The sequence below is a fragment of the Otolemur garnettii genome, unplaced genomic scaffold (genome assembly GCF_000181295.1).
Source record: "Otolemur garnettii isolate 467f Iridium unplaced genomic scaffold, OtoGar3 scaffold00066, whole genome shotgun sequence".
NCBI classification, from domain to species: Eukaryota; Metazoa; Chordata; class Mammalia; order Primates; family Galagidae; genus Otolemur; species Otolemur garnettii.
Window position 1 is genome coordinate 6,441,922 of NW_003852461.1, and position 16,718 is coordinate 6,458,639.

Here is a 16,718-nt window from a genome sequence, read left to right on the forward strand (position 1 = left end):
GCTTCCCGTCTACCTGTCCGAGTGATCCGGCTTCCCGTCTACCTGTCCGAGTGATCCAGCTTCCCATCTGTGTGTCCCAAGTGATCCAGCTTCCCGTCTACCTATCCAAGTGATCCAGCTTCCGGTCTGCCTGTCCAAGTGATTTGGCTTCCTCTCTACCTGTCCGAGTGATCCAGCTTCCTGTCTACCTGTCCAAGTGATCCAGCTTCCTGTCTAGCTATCCAAGTGATCCAGCTTCCTGTCTAGCTATCCAAGTGATCCAGCTTCCCATCTACCTGTCCGAGTGATTCGGCTTCCCGTCTACCTGTCCCAAGTGATCCAGCTTCCCGTCTACCTGTCCAAGTGATCCAGCTTCCCGTCTACCTGTCCAAGTGATCCAGCTTCCCGTCTATCTTTCCCAAGTGATCCAGCTTCCCGTCTACCTGTCCAAGTGATTCGGCTTCCCGTCTACCTGTCCCAAGTGATTCGGCTTCCTCTCTACCTGTCCAAGCCCTAGTCCTAAGTGGTTAATGAACATGAACTACCTTATTCACCCCAGAGAAGCTCTGGGATGCAATTTAGGGCAGTAGTTTCTGGGGTCAGCACTTGATAAAATTTTCACTGGGTAAAGAAAGGCAGAATGACAAAGATAAGTACAGTTAGTATGTGTCCTTGTGGCCAGGCCAGTCTCTGTACTCTGTACTGTGTTCTATCTCTCTCTCATACTGACCCACCTGAATAATTTCTATGCATTTTTATATCTTAATGCACATATCCCTTCATCAGGGAAGCCTTCCCTGACCCCTAGACTAAATAAGATACCTCACTTGTGCATTCTCCTAATACTGGTTGGCCTCCCTTCACTCATTTCTCATAGTTTGTAAGTACACATTTGTGTAATTATTTGATTGAGTTTCTCTTAGGGTAACCAATTGCCACAATTTGGCTTGGGCGGAGAGATTTTCCAGAACAGAGAGTTTCAGTTCTAAGACTGGAAGAGTCTTGGCCAAACCTGCAGAACTGTTCACCCTGGTCTGTGTCTCTGTCTGTGTCCCTCTCGAGATAGGATGTTTCCTGAGGGCAGAGACTGTGCTTTTGTGTTTGCTAATTACCTCTGTGTGTGTGGCTCACACCTGCATCTTGGTAGGAACTCAAGAAACACTTCTTGAGCCAGTCAGCAAATGAATGACTATGCCAGTGTAAACCCAACTGTCTTTCCTTGCAGAAGTCTATTTTTCCCTGAGATTATTCCTCCTATTTTAGGTGTTACATGTCTCTTTTTCATAGTGGCCTAATTTGAGAAAGTTTATAGAGTTGAGGATGTTTTGTAGGGTTTTTTAGCTTTTGCCTCCCTTTATCCCCTTCCCTTTTGGGGTTGGAAACGCTACTGATTTGAGGAATCGCTGGTTTAGTGAAAAGGGAACCAGAATAGTTGAGGTCAAGACGATCAAAGAAAATCTATCCCCATTCTAAAATGCTAAAGTTCATGAAGCCAGAAATTATAGATATTTAGTTTATGTCTACATCCCTGGAATTTAGACCAAGTACCAGCATATAGTAAATATTTGTTGAAAATGAATCGATTCCCTGCCCAGCCTCAAGTTCTGGAGGAGTAGACCCTGTATGCTCAACTCCCTTTTCCTTCTCACCCTCTAGCTAACCTTTTCCACAACCATAAATATGACCTCGGCATCTGTTTCTGATGGGTGGATGGGAAGGACGTATCAGTGCAGTTGTGTGAACACATGGTCTACCCCTAAATGTTCTGGGTCACCTCTTTGTACACCTTCCTTACACTTAAAGGAACTGCCATGGTCTGCTATAAAAATAAATAAATAAAAATAAAAAATTGCAGTATCTTGATCACTCAACTTGATTCTCACCCTCCTGGCTCTGTCCAAGTTCTTTACTCCACCTGGGATGCTTATTCTATTTCTCTAGCTAAATCCTACTGGTCTTTTCTAACTAAGCTAAGGTCCCTTTCTTTTAGAAGCCATTTGTCACAAGTAAAATCAGAACAAGTTAAGGAAAATATAAAAGTATAAAAATTATAGATTGCAAGAGTTTAAACCAAGTGGCAAGAAGCTCACCTTATGGCAAGTACAGCACAGTTCAGAAAGCATAAAGGAGAAAGTACTTTGACCTTTTCTGTGATTGGCTGTTACACATTAGCATTTTTTAAAGGGCAAACAGAACTATTTAAACTGATTTGTCTACAGCTGATTGGTTAAATTTCACTGAATCATGCTGACCAGGACATAAAGCTTATGTTTTAATTTCACTAAATCTTGTTGACAAGGATGTAAAACTTAGGATGTTTCGACTTTATGATTCAGGGAAATCAGGATGACTTAAGTTTTGGCTACTTGGTTATGGGCATTTGGCCTTGGGTTATAAATCTAAACTGTGGCCTCTATTTTTATACTCACATGTTTTTTAGCACACTCTCCATTCCCACGCCCAGCCACCTTCTATATTTTGTTTACCACCCATGGACCACACTATATTCTTTGCCTGTTTCCTTGTATAGCTCCTCCACGGGAGCTTCTTAAAGGTAGGAACTCTGTCTCAGCCATCTTTGTGTCCCCAGCACCCAGTAGAGGGAGGGCCTGCTGTTAGATAGCTAGTGAATGTTTGGCAACTAGCTAGGAAAGAAATATATACCTTTTATTGTTGGCTCAAAATGCTATGTAATAAACACAAAACCTCCATGACATGCAACAGTAGATGTTTATTTGTGCTCAAGACTACTGGTTGGCCAGGGAATGCTGATGATCCTGGCTAGTGAGCTGCTGGTCACCTGGGAGGATTTCCTGGTCTTTCCTGGGCTCACTCAGGTTTCTGGGACATCACCTGGAACAACTGAGCTGACCCAGCTCTGCTGCACACATCCTGTCAACAAGAGCCTGGCCTGAGAATGTTCCCATGGCCAAGGTAAAGGAGTAAGAGGAAGAATAGAGGCACACAGCCCTCTTGAGACCTAGGCTTGGAGAGCTGGCCCAGTGTCACTTTAGCCTCATTCTCTTGGTAAAACAAGTTATGAGACTGGCCCAGATTCAAGGAGTAGGGAGATAGAACCACCTCTCAATGTGGGAGCTGCAGTCTTCTTGCAAAAGGTGTGGATAAGTGAAGGGCAGGGAACCTTTTGAGGGGACCATATTTACAATCTCTGCGATAGACAGGAATCTAACAAGGAAATGTCTTAATCATTTTCTTTTTAAAATGATCACTTTTGCTACTTTGACATTAAATCTATCATAAAGGTTTTCAAAAAAGCTCCTGTGGCCTTTCTTGGGAGAGAGTGATTTCTCCACTGTGAAAGGTATTCCATAAGAAACTGAATTCCTTAGGCATAGAAGCATCCTGTGGGAGTAGATAAGGCTCCTCTAGCCCCGAGGGTCAATGTTTTCACATACTTTATCTCTCTCTTTTCAGATCAGCAAAGACCCGATTTTTGTGCCAGGCGTCTGGGGGCCTTATTTTTCAGCCATGGTGCCTGGTTTCTGGCTGAATGAAGGTGGTCAGAGCATTACTGGAAAATTGGTAAGTTGACACTTTGTCAGTAAGGTCATGAGTGGTTTTATGCCATTGAATAGACCATTCTGCCATAGTATCTGGAAGATTTGCAGATGCCTGGGTCAGAGTTAAGTCTTAGCACACGGCCTACCATACGGGGGAAGTGTAGCCTGTGTTTGCTGCAGGAATAAATGTCCCTCCAGGCAGCGCTGACTGTTCTTCCATCTCACCTGATCTTTCCTACACCCATCCATTTTTCTCATGGCAGAGAGAGTGATACTCTACCTTGTGAGAATGACGCTGGTACTCCCCAGCCCAGACCGTTCAGTGGTTCTCCCATAGCCCTTGGGACATTGTTCAGATAATTATCTAGGCACATTGAACCTGTTGTGTCTGTCCCTTCCAGACCCACACATGCTCCTGACATCTGAGGTGGCCCTACTCACAGCTGCTCCTTGGCTCCTGTCATTCTACATGTGTCTTTGTCTGCCTGGGTGGGGGTGAGGGGGTATTTACACCTTGAAAACATTACTTGCCCCTTCATAGCTCTGGCTCTCACTACACTCTTTCATTCTGTCTTTTCCAGAACATTATGAACTCCTTAAAGATAAGAGCCATACTGTACTTCTCTTTCTATGCAGCTCAGTGCATAGCTCAGGGCAGGCACTCTATGAAATGCTGTTGAACTACTCAGATTGTCTAATTGGAGAGACAGCAGATCCATAAAAGTGGGATGAGCACAGCAACAGAGGTACATGGTGCAGAGCTGCCACAAAGCTCCATTAGGTAACTCTTTGCAGAGAGGAAGTCATTTGTCCTGAACCTTAAAAGATAAACAGGGACAAATCAGACAAAGAAGGGATAGTCTTCTAGACATGAGAACTTTGTATGGGAAGAAAGACATAGAAGTGAAAACTATTAAGATTTATTTGATGGGAATTACAAATAATCAAGAATTTTCTTGGAAGAACAGCTGAGAAGAAAAGTTAGAGAGTAGGACAGGGACCAGATCTTAGGAAGTTCTCACAGAGCGTGATAAGGAGTTGAACTTCAACTAGAAAACCAAGGGGAGCCAGTGAAAGTTTGGAAGAGTCCATGGTCACATTCACATCTTAGTTTTAAAGAACAGCAGCCAGGAGGAAGAAAGCCTGAGGATACATGGCCACAGTCAGAGGGACCAATTGTAGCAAGTTAGTCCCCTGATGACAAGCCACAGTGGCTTAGCCAAGGGAAGTGGCAATGCTGACTGAGAACTGAGGTCTAGAGATTGGGCTGTGGGGGGGACCACTGAAGGGTCTGGGCTGGGGAGTAACACTGCCATTTTCTCAAACTAGAATTCTCACTCTGAGAGACTGATGTGGAGTGCAGGGGAGACGAAGGCCTAGGCTCATTACTCAACCTCACGTTGACTGTGATGTTATATTGAAAATAGCTGTTTGTGCTTGAATTCCTACCAGCTCTTCTAAATGTTCAGCCAAATTAAAGAGTCATCTGATCCAAAGATGGATGTGCATGCACATAACTGCAAGTTTCCATTTCTTATTTTATACAGAACTGCTCCGAGTTCTTTCTCAAGTAGATGGAAGTGTAGGTAGGTAGATGGCATTCAAAGAGCATGTTCTGTGCCCTAGCTCTTGTGCCAGCCTACAGAAATGAATTAAATGAATCAGACATCATCAGTCCCTGGTTTTATGGTATTCATACTCTGATGAGGAGGCCCAGTGAGTATGAAATAAATAATATCTGAACGGGCTTAATAACCAGCACTAGAAAAGTTGAGAAGGAAGACATATTGCATGCCTACATCTCAGAGGGACCAGAGCCCACTTCCCTTCTCCTGTTTAAACTACTTCCATGTATTGATACAACACTTAAGTTCAATACTCTTTCCTTTCTTTCTGTGGCACATTGAATGAAAACTCTTTACTGAAACACAGCCCGTTCAACCTCACATCATGGTATAATCACCCTTCAGTGACCCAAGACTCATAGATGATGTAATCCAGAAGCTGTTTAAAATAAAGATAAAGATCCAGTAAGCCAGTTCATTGTGTTGGATACCTTGTCCAAGAACCTGTCCATCAGGAGGCTTTCAGAGAATTAGCGTGCGAATCAGGCATCTGTATCAATTAGAAATGCTTTCCCCAGGATGTGGTTCAAAGTTTCCTCTAGTGCCATGAATATAAGGCATCTTAACCCAAACATTGTGACATACCTTTGTGGATGAGTGTTGGTTATGCCTATTTCATGAGCCTACATTGAAATTAAAAATGAGGGCTCCATTTTGCCATGGCTGAAAAATTTTCGGAATATTTCACTGTGGTTTTTGACAGATGTTTTGGGAGTTTCTCACCTTTGTCTGTTAGTTGTGCACCATCAACTAGTCAAACTGCTTTGAGGGTCTGCTTTGGGCAATTCTACATATCCATTGGATGTAGGCATGGGGCATGATTGACCCGTGGGTTCCTGAAAAGGAAAGCTTAGGAAATCAAACAGATAGAGTAACGAGGTAAAACCCGAATCAAGAGCAAAGCACATGACCAATAAACCATCGGTCTAAAGGGACCAAGCAAGGAGAAAGAAGCCCCCATAAAATAAAGAGAATAATATAATGATAATTATATTAAGAATTGCAGCTGAGAGAGTATTTTCTCTGTGAAAAAGATTTACACAATCTTATTAAAGCTTGAATAATATTCATAATCTTCACAATGCCTACTGTTATCTTCAAGACTTACTTCCCAGTTTCAATACCATGAACATTTTATATATTATCTCATTTAATCCTCTCAAAATTCTTATGAGAATAGACACAGTTCTGATCTGTACTTTACAGATCAGAGACCAAAACTCAGGGTAGCAAGTGCAGCCTGGGGGGATTCCTCACCCACCGTCCATGGCCTGTTTATATGGTTCTTTTACATGTCCTCTCATCTTTCCTTACCATTTACTAATTCTAGTTTGTTCTCTCATAAATTCTGATCTCTGGTTTTTAAAACACATTGTTGTCATATGAGACATGGTAAGAGAAAGTTGAGTCTTTCTTAATGCTGTGTTTCACACACACGTCTTTTCTACTAATCCACATGTGAATGTGTCTGCTCTGGGAGCACCTTGTCCTGGACCCCATCACAAATACACTGCTGAAAGCAGAAAAGAAGGGAAAGGAGAAAAGAAAAGAAGAGGGATATAAAGGAAGGGGAAGAAGAAGAAAAAGGAAAGAGAAAGAAATGAAACATATATGAACTATAAATTTGCTAAAAGTATCTTTTCACATTTTTACAGGTGAATACAGATCTTCCATTAAAATGTAAATCCTTCTTTCCAAGTATGCAGATAGACTGATGCTTGAAAGCAGTCTTTATCTGGTTATTTTCGGGATGGAGAAATAAATAGGAGAGGTTCTTCCCTGGCTGTGGAGACCTTGCAGTTTCTTCTGACTGAGAATGCGCCTCACTTTCACTCATTTTAAGCTTGTGCCATGGTATTTACTTCTTAGAAAGGCACATGCTCCCTTCCCATGGATGACTGATTTTAGCATCATCACTAAGCACCCATCAAGGAGTGTTTTGTGCTTGCCAATACTCTGTTCAGAATAGTCATGCAAAAAAACATTGCTTTTTGCCCAGACTTTTTCCACAGAACACTGACAGCGGACAGTTGCTGCATCCAGATGCTCAAACTTCTTTCCAACTGGACCTTGGCCATCCCCTCTGAGTGCTCTTCTCTGTCTCACTGGAAGCCAGTTTTATTAGGGGAGGCATTGATGAGGGAGGCTAAGACTAGGTCCTGAGCTGCCCCCAGTATTTGGCATTGGCTTTCTGGGACAATTGGGCTTAGATGAGGAGTTTCCTTGGAATTGTTTGGACCCAGAATTTGAACTTAGAAACTTGAGTCACAGGGTCATAATGTAGCAAGTTGCTAAAGTGCTCTTGGGATTTTAGGATTTGTGCACTGTGAGTGCCCATCTGCCTCCTTCCTTATTGCCAAGGTTGCTCAGCCTGGGGCTAGTGTCCGAAGTCCCCTCTGGAAATCATCCTGCCGTGAGTGGGTATATGAATAGCTCACAGTGTGCACAGCACGGTGCAGGTTACAGACAGAGGGATTTCATCCTTCCCTTCGTTCACTCTTTTATCATATTACAGACATTTTGCTGAGTGATTACACTGGGCCAGGCCACTATTAGAGTGGTCACTCTCATAGTTCGTCATCAAATAAGAAAGTTGGATACAGAACTGATAATTATAATTTACTTTAACACATAAAACTAAATAGTACTACCCCTATAGCCTACTGGAAAGGTAGGGGCTAACACTTTCTGAGTACTTACTATGTGCCAAGTATTTTTAGGCCTATTAATTAAGATTCAGTATTTCCTCTATCTTCACAGCCGTGTGTGTGTAATCAGTGTTACTGTGGTAGTTTTACTGGTGAAGAAACAGGCTGAGAATGGTGGGGTGCCTACCATTCTACCTACCTGCCATCAAGGACTTACAGTTCAAGTGGGAGGCGTAACGCAGGCCCAAGTTGGCCACCAGAGGTCCCAGATCTCTCCAGAACTGAATCTTGACTTTTGGAGAGCTGTATTTCTTACAGTCTTCTTGTAGACTCCCTTGAGAAGCAACTATTGTCAGTTATTGTGACATTCTTTCTAAGCCTTGTGAAGCGAATACAGTTGGATGGTTTTGTAAGGCTATGAGAGAAATGTGTCTGTGTGTCAGCACTGACGGCATCTAGGCCCAGGCCTAGGTGTGTCTCCAGCATTTCATATGACCTAGTCGGAGTGACTTCACAGATACAAAGACTAACTCTGCAGAAACAAATGCCTCCCTGCTCCCTCCTCCTGCCCTGGCTCTCCCTGTGCTTTCTGAATACCCACCTAGATTCCTACACATCTTCCTAATTGCATCCTTGTCTCCAGTCTTTCCCCCTCTGATCCCTCTCTTATGCTAAAGCTATAGCAGTCTGGAAACACAAATATGGATCTGTCACTCTTGAGAGCTCTTCAGGTGTCTTTAGAATAAAGTCTGAACTGGTGGAGTAATGTTTACTTACATACCCAGTATTTATTGAGTGCTTACTATGTCCAAGGTATTATTCTGAATCAGAGAATAAAATGTCCTGTTCTGTTCTCATCCCAACATTATACTCTTCTCATGCTAGAAGGAGACAGATAACATACAGTAAATTACGTTTTATGGCATAAGTTATTAAAAATAATAGAGGAGGTGGATTGTGAGCTCAGATGGGCAATGTGAAATTTTTGAAAGGATGGTCAAGTTAGGCCTCACTTACGTAACATTTGAACAAGAAACAGAAAAGAAAGGAATTTAGCCATTGGAAAACTTGGGGGAAGGATGTACCAGCTAAGGGAAAATGAGTGCAAAGATGGTGAGAGGGTTGCTTGCCTGGGGTGTGATAGGAATAGCACAGAGATCACAGTGGATGGGGAGGAATGAGCCAAGTGAGTGTTGTGAAGAGACTGAGGTCAGAGGCAAGTATATTATTGGCCCCTGTGAGAATTTTAGTTTTTACTCTAAGCAAAATGGGAAGCCTTTGGAGAATACTGAGCAGGGGAGTGATACGATGTGGCTTACGTTTTTAAAGATCATTCTGACTGCCGCCAGCCACGTCGAGAAGCAGCCTGGGGTGGAAACACAGAAACCAGAAAGAGGCTGTTGCAGGAAGCTGGCTGAGAAACAAGAACAGTCACGTAGGGCTGGCAAAGAGTGGTTAGAGTTTATAATCAATTAAAAAAAAAGCAAACAATCCCATCTATCACTGGGCAAGAGACATGAGCAGAACCTTCTCTGAAGAAGACAGATGAGTGGCTAACAAGCACGTGAAAACATGCTCATCATCCCTAATCATCAGAGAAATGTAGATCCACACCACCCTGAGACATCACCCCCTGTGGGTGAGGACTTTAGGGGTCACGGAGGAAGTACAGGGGTCACTCAGGGGCTTTAGGGAAGGACATGGTAGGAAAAGTAGCGTCTCCCTGGCCCTGAGGCAGAGAGACCAGGATAGGACCTGCTACCAACCCAACAATGGAGTAATTGTCATGTCAGTTTGCTTGAAACAGAGTGTTAGTCTTCTCAGACTGCCATGATAAAATATCACAGACTGGGTGGCTCAAACAACTGACATTTGTTTCGGAGGCAAGAAGTCCAGATTAAGGTGCTGAAAAGTTCACTTTCTGGTGGGAGCTCTTCCCAGCTTGGGGCTGGTGGCCATCTCGTTGCATCCTCATCGTACGTGTGTGATGGGAGAACGGCTGTGCTGTTCCTCTCTTGTCTTACAAGGACTCCAGTTCTACTGGGTTAGGGCCCCAGTGTTATGACCTCTTAAACCTTAACTATCTCCAGAAATGTCACAGGGAAGGGGGGAGGCATCAAAGAAATTCTGACAAATAAAACATAATCTTTTGTACTATCTACATAATGGCCAGTTTTGTTGTTTTTTATTTCTTCCTGAAAATTTAAGCTTCCATCTAGTATCTTTTCCTAGTCTGAATAACTTTTAGCATTTCCTTTTTCTTTTCTTTCTTTCCTTCCTTCCTTTCCTTCCTTTCCTTCCTTTCCTTCCTTTCTTTCCTTTCTTTCCTTTCTTCTTTCTTTCTTTTTTTTTTTCATTGATAGAGAGTCTTGCTTTGTCACCCTTAGTACAGTGTCCTGGCATCAGAACTCACAGCAACTTCAACTCTTGGGCTTAAGCAATTTTCTTGCCTCAGCCTCCTGAGTAGCGGGGACTATAGGCACCCACCACAATGCCCAGCTAATTTATAGAGACAGGGTCTCACACTTGCTCAGGCTGGTCTGGAACCTCTGAGCTCAGGCAACCCACCTGCCTCGGCCACCCAGAGTGCTGGGACTACAGGCATGAGCCATCGCACCCGGCCTAACTTTTGACATCCTTTCAGTACAAGGCAACTGGCAAAAGATATTCTCTTTATTTGTTCTCAATGTATTTATTTTACATTCTATTTTATAGAATTCTTGATTAATGGTTTGTTTTTTCTTCTTTTTTTTTGTCTTCTTTCAAAACCTAACGATGTCATATTTTGTATTCTGATACATTATTTCTTATGAGAAGTCAACTGTTATTTCTGACCATCTTCCCTGTTGTATAACGTGTCCCTTTCCCCAGCTTTTTTAATGATTTTTTTCTCAATCTTTGCATTTGATTAGCATACACACGTGTTCTATGTTCTTTAGATTCATCCTTCTTGAATTTGCAAATTGATGTCTTTCACCAAGTTCAGAAATTTCTGACATTTAAATCTCTTTTCTGTCCCATTTCTCTCTTCTCTCCTACTTGTAATTCCTAGTCCACGTATTTGGCATGTTTGGCTGTTGTCTCACACACCTCTGAGAGACACGAGGTGCTATTATTTTCGATACACATTCTCATTCGTGTTCTTTGTCTCCCCGTGTGCTCTCTTTCTCACACACACCCGTTTTCAAGTTCGCTGACTCTCTCGTCTTTCATCTCCAGGGTGCTGTTAGGCCCTTCTACACATACAAACTTCAGATGTTATATCTATCAATACTGTTAAATTTCCAATTTTTAAAATTTATTTCAGATTAATATGAGGGTACAAATGATTAGGTTACATTATTTGCATTTGTTAGTTGTCAAGTTGTAGTTGAGCCCTTCACCCAGGGTGTGTGCTAATACTTTTTTGTTGTATCCCTTAGGTGAGAGCACATCAATTCCCTCTCTCCTCCTGCTCCTCCTTCCTTCTTCCCCCGTCCACCTACTTTAATTTAATTATGTTTCTCTCTCTCTCTCTCTCTCTCTCCTCTCTCTTCTCTCTCATGTGTATAGTTATTTATTGATTTATTTCATATTAGTATTGAGTATACTGGATACTTGCTTTTCCATTCTTGTGATGCTTTCCTAAGTAGGATGTTCTCTTACTTCATCCAGGCTAATAGAAAAGCTGTAAAGTCTCCATCTTTTTTATGACTGAATCGTATTCCATGGTATACCTATACCACAGGTTATTAATCCATTCATGGGTTGATGGGCAGTTGAGGTGATTCTATCAGGACTCGACAATTGTGAATTGAGCTGCTATGAACATTCTAGTGCAAATGTCTTTATGGTAGAATGATTTTTTTTTTCTTGTGGATAATTATCTAGTAAGGGGATTGTGGGATCAAATGGAAAGTCTACTTTTAGTTCTTTGAGGAATCTCCATACTTCTTATTATAAAGACTGTCTTAGTTTGTAGTCCCACCAACAGTGTAAAAGTGTTCCCTTCCCTCCACATCTGCACCAGCATCTGCAGCTTTGAGTCTTTGTGATGTGGGCCATTCTCTCTGGGGTTAGGTGATATCTCAGGGTGGTTTTGATTTGCATTTCTCTGATAATTAGGGATGATGAGCATTTTTCCATGTCTTTGTTGGTCACTTACTTGTCTTCTTCAGAGAAGGTTCTATTCATATCTCTTGCTCAGTGATAAATGGCATTGTTGGTTCTTACTGATTAGTTTGAGTTCTCTGTAGATTCTAGTTATCAGCCTTTTGTCAGATTCAAAGCATGCAAATACCTTAAATTTCCATTTTAAATAGTTTATTTACTATTTTCTATCTGTTCATTAATTATGATGATATTTTCTTCTACATCCTTGAGCACTGCTAAACTATTTGCTTTAAAATTCGAATTCTAATGCCCGTGTGTTCTCAGGTTTGGTGTTTAATAAATAGCTTATCTCTTAAGTATGTAATGTTTTCCAGTTTCTGTATAGTAATTTGGAGTCATATTATAGACATTGTGATTGATACATCATAGAGACACTATATTATTTTGTTTCTCTGAAGATTATTGATTTTTCTGATTTAGAAGATAGTTGATTTTGCAACTTTCAAACTTTTAAGTAAAAGTTTGTGGTAAACACCTCTCAAAATCTCCCTTGAATTCTTACAGCCTTGTCTGGGCTACTTAACAATATTACTATGAACATGTAATTCAGATATCACACAGACATTAGGTGTCATTTTTTATGTGCTTTGTTAGACTCTCTTTCTGTGGCTCTCTTTTTTCTGAGATTCTGCATCCTCCTTCAACAACTTACTTTATAGCTACTATGATTGACTTGAGCTCTGACCTCTCATTTGTTAATTAGAAATATTGCATATTTCTATCTCTATGGCATCCGACGTGGCACTGATTGGAGACTACTCTCAGGGGAAAACATGTAAAATCAGAAAACACACAGTACTGTTTTCCTTCCATGTGTCCACTATACTTGGGCCACTTTCCAATGTCTTCAAGGAATTATTTGCTATATTTTGATCAGCATTTAACATTGTTATCTGTGACAAAACTGGGATGAGATAAACTATTCAGTCATTATAAGAAGTGCAATTTTTGAATGATTTTTAAAAATCAAAATAGAATTTGTTCTTCTGAATAAAACCCTCTGTATCTTCCCATTGTTGTTAGAATAAAATCTAAAGCCTTTTCCTTGGCTTGATTTTCTTCACTTCCAATCTTTCCATTCCTGTTTTATACAACTTTTGTTCTTACTCCAGTCTAGTCTCACTGGAATCTTGTTAATTCCTAGGACATATGAGCTCTTTTCATCTAGACCAGTGGTTCTCAGCCTTCCTAATGCCACGATATATTTTCATTGTTACAGGTTGAGAACCACTGATCTAGAAGACCTTTGCATTTGGTACTCTATTTGCTTGAAATTGTTGGTACCTATTATGTTTCGTGTCTTAGCTTCATCTTCAGAGAGGTCTTCCCTAACCTCTCTTTCTAAAATTAGTGTTCTTATTATAGTAACCTGTTAGTTTGCTTTAGCACACTAATCACTATTTCTAATTATTATACTTAATTTTTTTTACTATCTTTCAATAAATATAATCTCCATGTAGACAGAGATTATGGCTATCTTAACTGCCACTGAATTACCTCATGTTTACTTACTATCTGAAACAGAGTAGGTACTCATGGTTTATTGAATCTATAAAGAATCTTATCTATATTTGAATATTGGCATGCGCATTTTACCTTTGTAGGCAGAGCCTTGTCAGAACAATGACTCTTATTATCTTTATACACTTAGTTATTAAAATTATGCCTCACCCATGTATCACATGTCAGTTTCATAAATGAACAATAAAAATACACAAAACTACCAATTTTGAAGGTGAATAAAACTAACTAGCTATGTCTAATGTCAGCATTTATTCACCTGCACATGAATTTTTGCATATAAAGTTAATATTAAAGTTATAAAAATCTATATTTTTTTTCAGGCATGGTATTGGTCTGTTCAGTTGTGAAATCTATAATCTTTTTAGCAGCATAAAAGAAATAGTTTAGGTTGTGCTTTCTTCGTTAATTATATCATCATGAGAATTTCAAGGCTGGGAAAAATAGGGCAAATTCTTTTATCCTTCAGATAAGAGTAGATAAATGAAGAGCTGAAATAGCTTAGGTGAAAGCAATGATTTTACAGGTTAATGCAATGGAAGAAGGTAGATGTGAAAACTGATGAACGTTTCTTCAAGGCCAATGATTTCTTTACTCTGCCATCCAGGCAAAGTAAAAGCCCCAAGACAAACATATAAAACTGATCTTAATTTTAAAAATCATGCCATAAGGTAGTTTTGTTTTAATAAAATGATTATAGGACCTAAGATGCTTAAAATAAATTTTAAGTTCTATCTTGGGGTGTGTTTTTCTTGCCTGTGAATTCTTTACCAACATTTTTTACATCTGAAACAGTGCGATTCTCTTTGTAATTTTACAGAAATTTGGCTGTTTGTCATATTAATTTATCAAATGTTTTAGAGAATTAGAGATGGCTTGTCCAAGGTCACTCCGTGAGCCAGGAATGAACTCAGGCCTAAGAATTACCCTATTTTCTCTCTGCCATGTCAAAAACCCAAAGGCCTAATGGGGTCAGAAAGATAGCATCAAGGAGTAAACAGATTAGGCAAAGAAATATTTTTAACTTCGGCAGAGAAATTTCTCTTGCAACTCACAATACTCTAAGGCTGAATTCCTTATTTCCCCCAGCAAAGGAGTGGGCACAGAAAAATACATCTCTTACCAATAGAATATTAGAGCAGTGCTGATGATAAATTGATAAAATCTGTTATCTGTTGCTGAGGAATGGCAGGAAGCAGTGAGGCCTTTCATAGACTGGAGAGCACAGCCCTGTCGGGAGGGATCCATCATCACTCAGCCCCACCTGCTGTGGGGAAATATGGGTGGCTCAGTCTTTTATACTCTAAGGTTCTTCAAAAGAAACAAGAATCTAAACTTTTTAAGCAGAATCTCTCAATTTTAAAATATCGGCTTATTTTCTAAAACATTATATATTTCAAATAAAGTACATCTGTAGGCCAGACACCACCTGGTGCTACCCGGTTAGGGTCTCTGTGTTATGCTATTTTGCACGGGTTTCTCTCCACAGTCCAAATGCAGGAGAACAGTCTTAGAGTTGGACTCTGTGACTCTGTCTATATAGTTCTGAGGCAAAGGCAGTCATTGTTGTGAAATTTCGTTATTTCATTGGAGATAAATAATCACTAATCGGCCACTGTGGCCTTCTCTGTGCTAAATTCACCAGGGAATAGAACTCAGTAGAGAGATCAACCCCAGAAACAACCACTCCTGGGTACTGAAGCGAGGGTTTCCTTACTGGACAAACTGCCCATTCCATGTTAATCAGGGTAGGACTTCACTACCAGATGCCAGGGAAAACAGAAAGTACAGCAGACCATCTGGGATTGTATTGTCTCAACCAGAGTGCCACCTTCTCTTTCCTGATAGATGTTATGAACAGAAAGCCCCTTTATAAGAAGCACTCACCACAGCCTTCTCAATAAAGGGCACTATATTATCCCCATTTTTATAAGAATTGAGGCTCTGAGGGGTTAAGTACCCTCTCTGGGGTTGCACAGAAGATACGTATAGACTGTGTATTTCAACCCAAGTATTTCTATATCCCAAACCAATGTTCTTTCCACTAAGTCACTGTTTTGAAGTGTAAGTTTATTGTTGTTCAGGTATAGTGAGGCCAACAGATCAGGGACAGTTGCCATTGAAGAGACAGTAGTTTGTTGTTCAGTTTCCAGAGGAGAAAACGTGCCACACAATGCAGGAGGCTGAGGGAGTGAGAGGAAATCGAGGGCAAGAAAGGAACAGGCAGGGTAGGATAGGCAGTCTTAGTGTTGATTGGATTGAGTAACTTCGGTGAGATCTGGACAGGGAGAGAGGAGCTGCCTCTTTGTAGTCTGGCATCTGGCCCTGGGGTGCTCAGAGCAGAATAGTGGACCTGAGGGTGAGAGTCTGGTAGAGGAAAGAGGTGGTGGGCAGGTGGGGCTCTGTCGGCAGCAGCTTGCATTTGAAATAAGGCTCACTCCCTGGTGAGTTATTCACTGTCTCTGGGAAGTAGCATCAGAACTGTAGAAAATGAAAAGACATGGTTAATACAACTACTACATTCCCTTTTCCTCAAACCAGATTTCAGAGTAACCCAAATGAAAATAAATGAATGAAAATAAATCCATCAATATGGTTGTTGTAGAGTCCTAGAGACTCAGGCAAACATACAGAAAACACACATCTTAGGTTCAGGAACTCAAGCATGGTGCTGGATGTTTTTAGCAAGCTGAGTAACACTGTGGGGAAACTATTCTGTTCCTGATATATATTCCAGACTATTTTGTTTAAAGCCACCAAGTGGATTAAGGAATAAAATTTTGGACACGGGATTTCTGATGAGAAAATGAAGCTGTGCAGAGCTCAGGCATCGCTGCCCATGAGAACTGTGTTTCCCGCATGACAACTTTTTGGTCAAGGGAGGTCCTGTTGACAGCTCTGGGGCACCTCATAGTGTTTAGTTAAACTGAGCCTCCCCCATCTTAGTCTCCATTAGTAAAACATAGTGAGTAATTCAAGTTTTGACATTGCCCAGGGGTGACAGCCTGGATCAGGAGGGGAAATGATGTGATCCAGAGAAGGTTAGTGCTTTTAATACCCAGACCCCCCACCATTTAACTTGAGTTACCCTTTCTTCCTTTCTTCCTCACTTCTCATTCTTAGGCCTGCTGTCTACAAGTTGAGCCTAAGGAGTTTATTTCCTATTGCCCTTCTCTCTAAACTTCTTTATTTTATCTTATTTATCTTACTTTATTTATTCATTTAGAGACCAAGTCTCGCTCTGTCACCCTGGGTAGAGTGCTGTGGCGTCG

The 16,718-nt window shown here is 41.0% G+C and overlaps 1 protein-coding gene across 5 annotated transcripts in view; it reads left to right on the forward strand.

Annotated features, from left to right (window-relative positions):
- Positions 1-16,718, forward strand: part of FGGY (FGGY carbohydrate kinase domain containing) — a 417,013-nt gene that overhangs the window by 277,812 nt on the left and 122,483 nt on the right. For all 5 annotated transcript variants that reach the window (XM_023515082.1, XM_012807209.2, XM_023515085.1 and 2 more), the window contains exon 9: positions 3,415-3,522. In XM_023515082.1, coding sequence (XP_023370850.1) covers positions 3,415-3,522 — 108 coding nt within the window. The remainder of the gene's footprint in view (positions 1-3,414; positions 3,523-16,718) is intronic.